Below are 13,300 nucleotides of genomic sequence, written 5' to 3' on the forward strand. Positions count from 1 at the left end.
GCCTCGACTGGCGTGAAGGCGTGGGCAGCACCCGGTTTCCCAGTGGCGCAACCAGTGAGTCGCCTTTTCTGGGGATACGAAGGTCAGAGGTTTGAAAACCCAGATTCCCAAAGTCCTGCTTCAGCAAAACTTCAGTAACAATTAATACATATGGTATTTAAATGTTTGTGAGCTGCCTGGACCCCGGTGGTTGCAGCTGTATTTTTACTTTGCTTTTTGTTTTTAAGCTCATCATCCTGAGCCTGCATCATATTTTGAATCTAATTGTTCTCTGTCTCCATCATTCTGAAACCACAACACAACAGACTCATTTTCACCACTGTCACAGAAAAAGAGGCAAAGATTGTCTGAAGTGACTATTTTGAATTTACATGACACAGGTGGGGAATGAATTTGGCATAAACAGCATCACTAACTTTGACACCTTGTTACACTGTACTAGAACAGAGTTCACAGATTTAATGTTTAGATGACAAATCTACATTTAAATCCAGACCATAATAATATGGATCAACAACATGGACATGTACTGTAATATTATCTTACAGTATTTTATTTGATCTAATCCTGATTTTTTCTTCTTCCTTCTCTCTTCTCTCTCAGCTCTACTCATCTATCCCTCCGCTCAAAGAAGAAAATATAAAACAAAAAGAGTTTTAATGGAGGTTGATTTGTCTCACTGATATGAATCCACAAGCGTAGAATTGAGATCGAATGTATTCACAGATATGTTTTGATTTGTGAAAGTTGTTTATTTGCAGATCCGTTTTATATTTGCAAGATATTTTTGTGAGTTTATAAATGTGTTTTTCGTATTTGTGGAAGTTGATTTATATTTACAGATTACATGTTTATCATCATTGAAACAAATCTAGTTTTCACATCTGGTGTCTTCTTCTGTCTTTTCTCTTCTTCACTCTTCAAATCCAGACTTCCTCCTCTGTCCTCTCTCCTCACCCGTTCTCCACTCCTCTCCTCCTGGTTCTTCATCACATATTTTTCTCCTCTCTTCTTTCTCTTAACTTCAGCTTTTCTCTCCTTTCTCACTCTCTTCATCATCTCTTCACCTATTCCTGCTTCCTCTCCTGGTCCACAGGTTGTCCTGTCCCTTCCCCTTGCTCTCCCACTCATTTTCCCTCATAAGATATGATATGTTCACAAGGACATTTCATGCACAAATCCTTTTATCTACGTATTCTCAGATACACAAGAATCCAAAATGCTGAAATAGAAATAGACTGGAAGTCCTCTGCTGCTCTCTGTTGGCTGAACTTGAAGTTGCTATAGCTGTCAAATAAATGCAGGTGGGTAGTATAAAGTATAAAGTAGCATAAACTGAAAATACGAAAGTAAACACACACTGTAAATGTAAATTCCACCATTGGGAAAAGCTGCATTTCATAAAATATCAGTGTGTGTCCGAGAAAATATCTTATAATGCTGATGGTCCCTGAAGGCAACAATAGGGCAGTTCAGACTGTGGCCACGTGATGTCGCTGTTTCACCGCTGAGGCTGCAGCGTGACTGACACTGACTTGGTCCATTGAGCTGTGTCAAGTCAATAAGAGTGAATTTAGTACATGACCGGATGTTAGGTAATTTACCTTTTAAAATAAAATCAACAAACTGGAAAAAAAAATCAGTTTTAAACTTAAATACAATTTAATTGTTCAATAAACCCTACAACTATGTTATTATTAATTAATCAATTTATTATTATCATTATTATTATTATTATTATTATTATTAATAATAATAATAATAAACCCTTATAAAAACATTACAACATTATAAAAAACTCTTAATTTTAAGAGCATTTTAAAAGTCAAAAGATGTTCAATAAAAAGTTTTTATTCTTAACTTTATAAGTAAGACTAAGTAAGACTTAAGCCCTCAAGCCCAGCAGAGGATGTACTTCCTCCACCAGCTCAGGAAGCTGATCCAGACAGTACTTTGCAATCACTGACCTGGCCACTATCCTGGACTTGTACACCTCCAGAGTCAGGAAGTCCCGCAATCCCTGTGCAATAACCCTGTAGTACTAAAACACCCACTTACCTACAATTATAATAGTATAGTTTAAAACTGATATTGTGCAATAACATGCATATATAATATATAATATCCATGTGTGTCTCACTGGATATTGTTATTGGCATATTGTGTGTATTGGCCAATGATTGAGAAATTTTAACATAATCACAATTTTTTTTTTTTAACAAAATAAATATAAATTGAGCTTTTAACTTTTATTCCGAAAGGTAGCAACCGGAAGTCTAATGACGTACTCTCCGCTAGCTTGATGCGCCTCGCGCGAGGTTCCTCCTCCCGGCTCCGAGCAGAAAAAGAGATGAAGCGTCTGTTTTCTCTGTCATTGTACGTCGTTGCACCGCTGCGGACAAACCTCACGGGACAAGACATGTCTCCAGGTAGGTCCGACATTACTGTTTTTTGTTTGTTTTTTTTTAAACACGTACGTTAAATTTCTCCCCCACGTTATCAACCGAAACGCTTGGTTTTGTTTTCAGATTTCTGTGCTGAATCATCTCTGGGGAAACGGAGTTCGCATGAAAACACAAACTAAAACACCAGCAGGAGCAGCAGCAGGGACACTCCGTTTACATTAGCTAGTTTTTAAATAGTATTTCCCCCCTTCCCCCCCCGACAGGTCATTCCCGCTAGCTTTTAGCCGTGTGTTTTTAATGCGAGTGAAACAATGGCTTTCTTCGTGAAAAAGAAGAAATTCAAGTTTCAGACTCATCTGACTCTGGAGGAACTCACCGCGGTGCCTTTTGTCAACGGAGTTTTGTTCTGCAAGCTCAGGCTGCTGGAAGGAGATTTTGCAGCTACTTCTACCAGGTAAAAAATTGTTTTTAGAGTCTTTTGGTGCAGTTAGAAATGATGTCTTCTCTATTAAAGACACTGAAATATTTTCTGCAGGAGGTTTTGGTGTTTTCATGGAGCGATATAGTGAATTTATTGACTTTTTCTTACACTTTATGGAGTATTTCCAGCTCCTAAACTTGTGCCTGGTGTGTTTATTATCTTACATATAATGATTTTGGTAACAGGATTGTTTTGTTGAGGGTTTTTGATGTTTTGTTTTGGTTTGTTTTGTCCCTCTTTACTATTATAAACATCTATAAGAGACGCTGATGCATCTGATATATTTTTCTTTGGGGTTTTAAAACTATTACTGCTCTGCTTTAGGTCTGCAAGTGTTAAATGAATTATTCCTATAGTCTATGAAATGTTATGGCATCTTAAAGTTGCTCCATTCATCAGTCCAAAACTCAAAGATATTTAATAGAATATCATATATGATAAAGAAAAGTTGCAAATCTCATCTAAAATCAGAAAATATTTGACATTTTTACTTGATAAGTGGCTGAAATGATAAATTGATTATCAAAATAGTTGCATACTACTTTATTTCTGATGGATTATTTGATTCATTCACTAATCAGTGAAGCTTAATTATGGTTTCTAGTTTGTTTGTGGTGTGTTTATTTTGCTAAATTCAGTGATTTTTTGCAATGAAGAAAAAGGTTGTCTTTTCTTTTAGTGATATGAACGTGTTTTTCTGTTGCATCTTTGTAAACTTTGCTATAAAACCATCGTTATTTCGTCGGAGCTTTAAAGCTACAACTGTTTTGTTTGCATGGCACCAGCCTCAGTTTGTGCAGCTCCGCTCAGGCTGGACAGATTTTCTCTGAGTCAGATTTAAACGCTGGGTGTTGCCATGATAAGTGGTCTCTGTGTATCTGCACTGGCACCTCCACTGGATAACCAGACTAAACACAACAAAACCTCTCAAACCAGCTCGCACCGGTAAAAATTATCTCGTCTACTGGATCCAAACCTCCCTGAAAGCAACTTTTTTTTACTCCAGAACTCCTTAACTGGTCGTTTTCCGCTCAAACGTCTTTCCAGATTCCTCCTCCCTCGACCTTGATAACATCAGGAACTTTCATCTCCTCTCCCTTCCTTGTCTTTGATTCACTAGATGAGATTATACGGCCCTTGAAAGTCACTTCGGAAGCCTGTAACAGAGTTTTAACACTTGTTAAAGGGTGAAGATGGGAGACGGTGATGGTCTGGTGGCTGTTTCACCTTCGTAACCTCGTTGTATCTGCGAAAAAATAAACTGCTAAAAGAGTCGTTTTCTTACTCCAGTACATTGTTTACGCTCAACCTGCAGCACAAAGCCTTCTCTCTCTCTCTCTCTCTCTCTCTCTCTCTTACAGACTCTGACCTACTAAACTAACCTCAACTTGTAAAGCAATATGAGGCGTTATATTGTTAGCCAGCTGAGTGTTGAAACCCATTTCTCAGATGAAAGGAAGGACCTGATTTTTTTTCTCCAGGTCTGGCTTTGGTTCAGGACTCAGGCGAGGAAAAGGTGCCCCGCTTCCTGCTCTTCATTCATCTCAGGGTGTGTGGAGTTAAAACAGGAACGAAAGGAGTCTGTGGTTGGCGTTAAAGCGTCTTAATCAACCTTATTCTTCCCCTTTTATTGAGGCTTTTCTTTCCCACACCAAGCTCGCACCACGTGTTGACGCAGGCCTGTTAAACTTTCCCCGAGCTGACGGACACGTACGTGGGAGAACGTTTCCTCTGCGACCTCGGTAGAAAGCAGATCATCCTCTTTGTACAAGTGCGACCCCCCCCCCCCCCCCCCCCCTGTTCTCACGTAGCATCATTCCAGCACAGAGGCTAGCAGCGGGAAAAGCAAACACACCGAAGAGATTGCCATCATCTCGATCACGTTCGTGGTCACTGCATGTTTTTCCCGCTTTCTTACCTTTCATCAGTGACACACAAACACTCCTGCGAAGCGGCCGAGGGGGAAACAGAGCCACAGATGTGCAGATAAACCTACACCTGCAACTCTAGATCATTTTATTCACCCACAGATTATTCTTTTCATCAGCTGTTCAGAAACTAAGCACAAATGCCCGTCGTGGATATTGGATTTCTTGCCACGAACTCTTGTATAAATATTTATGGTCCCCAGAGGATGAATCCTGTCAACATTGTTACTGGTGTGAGCTCTTTAGCTCGGAGCCCCGGTGCAGCCTCACAGAGCTGCTAGCATGTCTGCAGACTCAGTCTTGTTTAATTTTAGCCTGATGTTCATCACACTGAGCTGCACGGTGCAGAAGCCTGACAAATTATATTATACTTTATTAGGTCAAAGTTTCTTCTTCTCTGTTCTAGTTTCCAGTCTTTGTTCTTTTAGTTTCTTCTTTGACACTAAAGTTTGACACTTTCTTGTGTCCTGATACTAAAGCTTTGTGCTCACGATCCAGTGAGACGAGCTTGTTCTGCCTCCGGAGGATCGCACACTCATAGAAATGTTTGTTTATCAAAGTAAAACTTGTATTTACTGAGTAATAACAAACTAAATTGTCCCTCCCTGCTCCCCCTCCGCCTCAGGTCCTGTCCTCAGCAGCGTGGACAGCGACGTCTGAGGTCTCTGTTCTCTCAGAGGTCATTCTCCCCTCTGGAGGTTATATAACAACTCAGATTCCCTCCCTCCCTCCCATCTCACTTATCATCTCTGTGGCTGAAAACAAGGCCGTCTCAGAGGAGGAGGCGACGGCGCAGGGAGGCTCCCGTCATGGGGGACAGCGATTAGCGTGGCAGATCTGACAGACCGGGTCTTTGTACGGGGCCTTGCCTTGTTGTGGGTCAGGAACAGTGGGGGGAATTAATGACGAGCTCATTCAGGGACTGCGCTCCCTCCCGGAGTCCTTGCTGGCTCTGAGTGTGGCTGGAAGCAGAGAGGATCACATGCTGTGAATGTGACTGTCCAGCTCTCAGACCGATATGTCTGGACCAGTTCTGTTTGTCGTCTCCGATCTCCGCCAATCAGTGATCCGACAGAAAAACCGTCTGGAAAACATGTTTCATACTTCACACATCCTGCGTTCCTTCCGGCGCGTCGGTTGCGTGCACCGTCAAGAATTAATGCTAAATATCTGCACGATGCAGTCAAGCACACGAACAGAGGGGACATTATATCGGGAGGTGAAGTGAGGTCAGCAGTGAAAAGTCCAAATATCACGACTGCTGCTGTTTTTATTTTGACGTTTTCTCAACATTAACAGTTTCCTCCCCGAGTCTCACGAGGCTTAGTTAGTGTGACGTCTTGAAATGAAGTCTTGTTTTGTTTGAAGAGAAAAGCATGAAAATCCTCAAATTTGAGAAACAGGAAACGGCAAATGTTTTGGATTTTTCTCTGATAATGGATTTTGTTGCATGTGAAGAGAGAAAGTTGCACTAAACACGACTTGAGGACAAAATACTGACAACTGATATTCAGTCTGAAAATTAGATTAATCGTAACTTGTCTTGCTTTTTGATGATATAACGGACGGATGTCCCTCAGGACAGAGGACCTTTGTGCTTTGTCCTCTTGGCTGAACTTGTGGTTTTACAGTTGTAGTGATGGGACATGAAACAGTGCTGTGCATTTAAAACAATTGGACATGGCGAACACAAAAAGTCGCTGAAGGCTGAAGCAGAGTTACATAACGGCCTTCGTGCGTGTTCAGTTCTTCTTCTCAGAAATTCAGCCGGAAAAAACTTGAAACAGTTCTTAGAAGTTGACAAAAAAAACAAATTACTGAGTTTAAAAAAGCCTTTTAAAACAGTTAATCTTTCTTTTTCTTTTCTTCAAATGTAAGTGTCTATGTTTCTCTCACAAGGTGTTTTTCTTTTGCTAAGAGTAAGAAACTAAATTACATAAATTATAAAAAAAAAAAAAGGAAATCTCCATCCAGATCTATTGTTAATCAAGAGTAAAGTAAGTTAAAGTAACTTTTCTAATGGGTTTGTGTTGAAAACATGCAAAGATGTACTCGTATCTGATTTTTGTATCAGCACAGGTTTCTAAGGCTTTAGTATAAACAGGCTGTAACCTGTTTGTGCTAAAAGCAACAAGCAGCTGCAAAATTTAGATTAAGATTAGATTTGGAGTCAAGATATTTTGCAGATTTGAGAACTGGAATTTATTTTATTTTTTTTATCGTATCAGGAGCGATATCACCATTGGAAAACGTCCTCTACGTCCAGCCAGGTTTATAGTGAAACCAGCCGGTCAGATTTGCTGATAATGTGTTTTCACTATATGCAGCTTTAGACACCAGATGGTCTCCGTTCTGATTTGGCAGAAGAACGTGATTTTCACTGGAGCACGAGTTCAGCCTTCATCGGTTCGTTTACATTTTGGACATTTAGCTCATTTTGTTATATATATATATATATATATACACATACTGCTGCTGGCTGACGTTTGCAGAGCACCAACACTGCACGAAGCCGGTTTTTAAAAGAGGGAGAAGATACAACCGCACCGACTTTACCGTGGGTGCAATCAGACGTATCTCTGATGCTGCAGAGGAACTAAGAGCCAAGGGAGGGAGATGGAGAGGAGTTTTGTATTTAAGGGTGATTGAGGTCAGAGAGGAGGAGAAGAAGAAGAAGAAGAAGAAGAAGAAGAAAAGTCTGAGTGAAATGTTGAGCTCTTAGAAGCTGCAGCGAGTGTTTCTGATGTGGCAGTGTGGACAGATTGTGTTCATTTCCTGTTCATATAACGATGTAACACACACACACACACACACACACACACACACACACACACACACTGTATTTTTCACGTGTCCAGTGAGAAGCTCTGAACCCCGCACTCTCAAACATATACAAGTACATAGTGTCATGTGAATCACAGGGTCAAATGAGACGTTCATGTCCAAAAAGATAAACAGTATAGTCAGGTTCAAAGGTCAACGTCTGTTTATTTTTTATCATTATCAAACACACCACGTTCTAACGCACTGGAATTTCCTCTAACGTACACACTCCGTACTCAGGGTGGCTACTTGCACTTGAAGAGAGAGAGAGAGCCTCTTGAATTCCTTATTTGTAAGAACCTGAAATGTGACACTGTGCTTGTACAGCATCGTGTCACGTTGTGAGACGGTGTTCGCAGGTTGTGTCGGCTTTTCCCCCAGTAGGAAGGTGCAGGATGTGGTTCTCAGGACCCTCCGGAGTACCGGGAACTTTGGGGTGGAGTTGGCAGAGCTTCCTGACTGTCTGCTGTCAGGCGTCACCAGCACTTGACTCGTCTGAGTAGTTGTAAATGGTCTTGTTGAAGTTTTGAAGTGAATCTTCGTCTTCTTCTTCGTCTTTAAGAACTCTTCTTCTCTAAGTGATTCTTTTTCTTCTTCTTCTTCTTTAAGTGATCTAATATTCAAAAACAGTAACGACTAATGTGAAACATGATGAAGGAAATGGCAGATTTGTTGTTTCTCTAAAAGGCATTGGCATTTTTTCATTTCATTTTTACGATATTTTCTTGCCTTTTTGTTTTCACAGTGAGTCGAGAGAGAGAGAGAGAGAAATGAACCAGGAACTTTCATTGGTTTCATCCCCTTGCATCATTTTTGAATTTTGCACTGGGACCATAATGGCTTCTTAAGCCCTGAAATGTTCAGTGCTCCCAAATAGACACACATGCCATTCTGCACATACCACACCAGTGTTATGGTTGTCGTACGCTCACATGTTCCACACACACAAGATAGGATGCACAAGATAAACTTTGCCTGGAAGCGCTGCCTTCATGTCATGCATTCAAGCGTCACGTTCCCCAAAATGTCGTCCCCAGTGTCTCTGCAACGAGCCGTGATGAACAAACCAGCCTGTTAAAACCCAGATTTAATCGACAGTAATTGATGCTGAAATGTTTTTATTTTAGCTCCATCAACAAATCGATGGTGTAGATCGACTGAAAATTAATCAACAACTATTTTGATAATCGTTAAATCATTTCAGTCTTTTTTTAAATTTTTTTTTATTGGAGAAAATCCTCTGATTTCAGCTTCTTGAATGTGAGAATTCGCTGTTTTTATTTGTCGTATATGACGGTAAATTGAATGTCACCACTTCAGGAAATTGAAGACATCTGGGCAGGGTTTAAACATACAAGAAGAAATTAATTGGCAGATTAATTGATTCAGGTTCGAATCCGACCCGGGTTCTTTGCTTCATGTCGTCCCCTCTCTCTCTCCCACAACTTTCCTGCCACTTTCCCACCATAACTATCACATTTAAAGGCAAAAAATAATAATAAAAATAATTTATGACAAAAATATTCAGTTCCAGCTTCTCAAATGTGAAGATTAGTTGCTTCCAGCTGTTTTAATGTTGTAAATTAAACTTAGTCTTTGGGTTTCAGGTTGTTGGTTGGACAAAAAACAGATTTGACAAACAGGTTTGTTGCTAAGTAACGACTTCGGCTTTGCTATGAACCATCCAATTAAAAAAACGTTGGCTTCGTATCGTGGCTTGAAAGATTTTAGGAACAAAGCAGAGAGTTGGTGTCTCATCCAACAGCCTGGAAACACAAGCGGGAACCCACCTCCGTTTTTTAAGGTTTTGTCAACCAAGTCATTTAATGACGTCATCGACAAAATGTATCTGCCGTGCTTTTTGCGTTCACCGGGTGCAACTGTGAGGGAGGGCGTCGCTTTTTCTCACCTGGTGGAAGCGCTTCAGATGTGAGCGGGGGGGGTCGCACATTTGTCCTGAGAGTGGAGGGAAGAGCTGAGTGAAAAGGAAGGAAGGAGTCCCAGAGAGGAGTGGGTTTGTGGGGAGTGTCAGAAAATCGACCGGGACCGAGCGGATTCTCAACAGCTGTTTCCTGTTTTCATCTCACTTTTCCAGCCGTTAGCATTTTGGTGGGATGTGAAGGGAGGTGTGTGTGTGTGTGTGTGAGTGTGAGAGGTGTGGGGGTGTCTGGCATCTCTCCAGGTAATCAAAACGAACTCCCCTCTGTTTCGGGGGAAATTCCTGTGAAATTGATTGTTAGAGCGTCTCTCTCTCTCTCTCTCTCTCTCTCTCTCAGATTTGATCTTTTTATGTTGATGACAGAGCTGCAGCTGAAGTGTCTCAGGTCCCGTTGTTTCCCGCCTCAGCCGTCACACATGTGGAATGAAAACCGACCGAGCTCAGGGGCCGTGCATCTGTAGATCCCGTAAATTAGCAACTTCGATCGCAGCGATTTGAGATCAGAGCAGCTCCTTTATCACAATTAAAAATGGCTTTGTTGCTAAACTGACAAACGATTGATTATTTATAGATAATTGATTAACTATTACTCAGTTTTTAAACAAAAATGCTTTAACATTCACTGATTTTTTTTCTTCTATTTTGTAGCACCGAAAAAATCTTTGGGTTTAATTCTGTCGGTTGGACAAAACGTCACTTTTGACTCTTGAAAATTGTGCTGGTTTCTGATAAACAATAATTGATTAAATAATAATTTGAACAATTGAGACTAATCAATAATGGACGCAGCCCTGCTGATAAGTATTTTTTTTAACATGGTACAATGAGAGTATCACTAAATTCTACTTAAAAAGCAATTTAGCTCAACACTCTTGTGCACCAGTGATTAGCTTATGTGGCTAACGTTAGCTACATAGGATGTTTTCCTGCGAGCTAGGTGGCGCTATAGCATGAAACAACAAGATAAAAAGTTGATTCCTTTTGCTTAAAACATCTACGACTGGCCGGTCTAATGTCCTCCACAGACGCCATGTTTGTTTATGACTGTGGTCATGGAAACGCTTTAAATTAGCTGTGTATTGAGGACCGAGGTTCAGCAGGGTTGGCCCGGACCAAGGCGCTGACATTTTCATTTGCGCTCCATGAAACGCTGGATCACATAATATCCACGGCCTCCGACCTCGGCGTCTGACTCGCGATGGAGTCGGAGATATTGGGGAAACTTCAGTCAGCGGCGATACCTCCCACACGATGGGAACGAACTACAGACACGTCGACAAACACAGCTGCCAGTTACATCAAAAATCTGATCCAGTATTAACGACAATTCAGCTCGTTTTAAAGCGGAAAAACACACAATAACACAAAAATCTTACCCCGGCTAAACACCATTCTGCTGACATTTGCACATTTCATCCGATCTCCAAACCTTCAACCTGCAAAACTTGTCAAAAGCTCCTCCAGAGCCACAGACTCCCGCCTTCAGTTTATTCCATAATAAATGACACAAATATAAGAGCGAAGCGTCCCACGTGTTGTCTGGTTAATTTGCTGTGTTATTTGCTAATTTAGCACCTGTTGAAAATGAGGCTTTTAGCCAAGTGTGACACATTAACGGTGGTGTGGATGAGTGCAGGACGAGAGGACTGGTGTTGTTTCCAGAGACAGAACACATGGTTGTTAGTGACAGCGAGGATCGACCCTGTGACCTTTTGGGTACAGGAACAGCCTCTCTGACTCCTCGCCTTCTCCTGCTGCCTGCTGGTCCGCCCTGACGTCAACCCCCCCCCCCCCCCCCCCCCCCCTCCTGCAGGATCTATCTGCTTCCTCAGCACTCTGCTCTGGGGGCTGTTTATCTGAGCCCTCGATGTGACCCGACCCGGCCCGGGTGCTGTTTGTGTTTCTGCTGCGACCGCGGGCCCCCAGGAGCCTCGCAGCCAGGATGGGGGAGATAAGGGGATCCCGTACCGCTGCATCGCTGACACGTTGAGTCATCACATGCTGGGGTGCCACGGGGGGGGCAACTCAAATCAGGGACTTCGTGTTTGTGTTCGAGTCTGTCGGCTGACTTGTAGGGTTCGGACACAAGTCCAGCTCGTCTTCTTCAGTCTGAACCGAACTGGAAATGTTCACTTTGTTGTTGCATCTGTTGTGTTTTTGTTTCATATATTACAGACGCGACTTCTGCATTAGTAACACGGACTCGATTACTTCAGTGTCGTCCTGCCAGATTGCAGATTTTTGGCAGTGGGGAGAAGGTCAAAACAAATCTGATTCCACTTCCTGTAACTTTAAATTACATAACATCTTCCGAGCAGCTGTAAGTATGAGTGTTAAGTTGTTCACCTAAACCACTGCGGCCCTCAAAACTCTCTCTCAGGCTGCTTCACAGTGAAAAACTGGTTTCATCCGGAGAAAGAAACATGTTTTAAATGGAAGAAGTTCATCCTCAGGAATCCAAGATGAACTGCCCCAGGCGTGACTCATTTTCCTTTTTTAAAAAGAATATATGAATCAAACCAGGAAAGCCTCAGCGAGAACAACAGAGAGTTACAGACTTAAAAACACGGCACAGATAACACGGATCATCTCACAGTCATCACATTTAAACCACAGGTGTCTGATTGTCAGGTCGTAAATAAAAGTGACAATAAGAATCATCTAAAGATCACAACGTGTTAGATCAGAGAAGTAAGACCAGTTTAAAACTATGAAAAAAAGAGAAGTTGATTTGGGTTTTAATTTGAGCTTCTTCTTCTTGAACCATTAGCGTGAGGCAGAGATGCTGCATGAGGTTAGAGCGACAGGTGCACGCAGGTGATCTTAAAGAAAATGGGGAATTTAATTTGCTTAACAACACAAGCGACAGTTGAAGCACCTGATTGTTGTGATTTGTGTCAAAAATCAAGAGTCTCAGTCAAAAAATCTTCACAAATCTGCAATAAACAGACGTGACACACACATATTTTTGTGTCTGAAACTTGTTGCCGTCACAAATAAACATCCATAAACACTCTTAGAAAGAAGACACTCCTTATGACTTAAGAACTTGCCTGAGAATCATCATGTTTTTGAGTTTTCTTCGCTGCCAATTTCAGCCAATTCAGCACGCTTGATTTTTTCCAAAATGTAAACAAATAAAACGGGACTCAAGCTCACACAAGATGTGACTTTTAGTTATTCTTGAAAAGAATCTCATGGGTTTAATTATACTGATACTCAAGCTCATTATATATATGAACAAAACGTATATAAAAAAAAAAAGATAAATTCATCTTTTACTCTGATTCGGCAGCTTTTTTTTTTGTCCAATCTGGAAACACTGATGTTGAGCTTGTGGTTACGTCGCTCGCCGTAAAACCTCCATGTTTCACTTCCAGCTGGTTGTTGCATGTCATATCCCTCTTCCTCTTCTCCTTTTTTTTTTTTCCTGTCTGTAATCTCGTTTCTTCCTCCTCTGCTTGATCCTCTGTTCCTCAGCTCTCCGGCTCTTATTTGTTTTCCTACCACTTCCTAATCCACCCTGGATGTTATGTGGCCACATGAATATGTTGTTCCATCACTTGTTGGCTGAACCTGCCTCCGACTCTCGCCTCCCCTCCCCTTTGCTTTAATTTGCGTGTAATTGTTGATGATGTAGGAATTTGAACCTGTTCTGCTTCTGCTCTCACTGAACATCAGTAAATATAAAGGGATTACATCCTCCAGCTGGGGTGGGGGGGGT

At 41.5% G+C, this 13,300-nt stretch overlaps 1 protein-coding gene across 1 annotated transcript in view; it reads left to right on the forward strand.

Moving 5' to 3' along the window:
- The first annotated feature begins 2,287 nt into the window (after window positions 1-2,287).
- Window positions 2,288-13,300, forward strand: part of eeig1a (estrogen-induced osteoclastogenesis regulator 1a) — a 30,202-nt gene continuing 19,189 nt past the window's right edge. The window contains exons 1-2 of the mRNA XM_023394968.2: window positions 2,288-2,429; window positions 2,529-2,859. Coding sequence (XP_023250736.1) covers window positions 2,717-2,859 — 143 coding nt within the window. The 5' untranslated portion in view covers window positions 2,288-2,429; window positions 2,529-2,716. The remainder of the gene's footprint in view (window positions 2,430-2,528; window positions 2,860-13,300) is intronic.

This window comes from Seriola lalandi, unplaced genomic scaffold, assembly GCF_002814215.2.
Source record: "Seriola lalandi dorsalis isolate HSWRI2012SDOR001 ecotype SW California unplaced genomic scaffold, Sedor1 jcf7180002054955, whole genome shotgun sequence".
Lineage (NCBI taxonomy): Eukaryota > Metazoa > Chordata > Actinopteri > Carangiformes > Carangidae > Seriola > Seriola lalandi.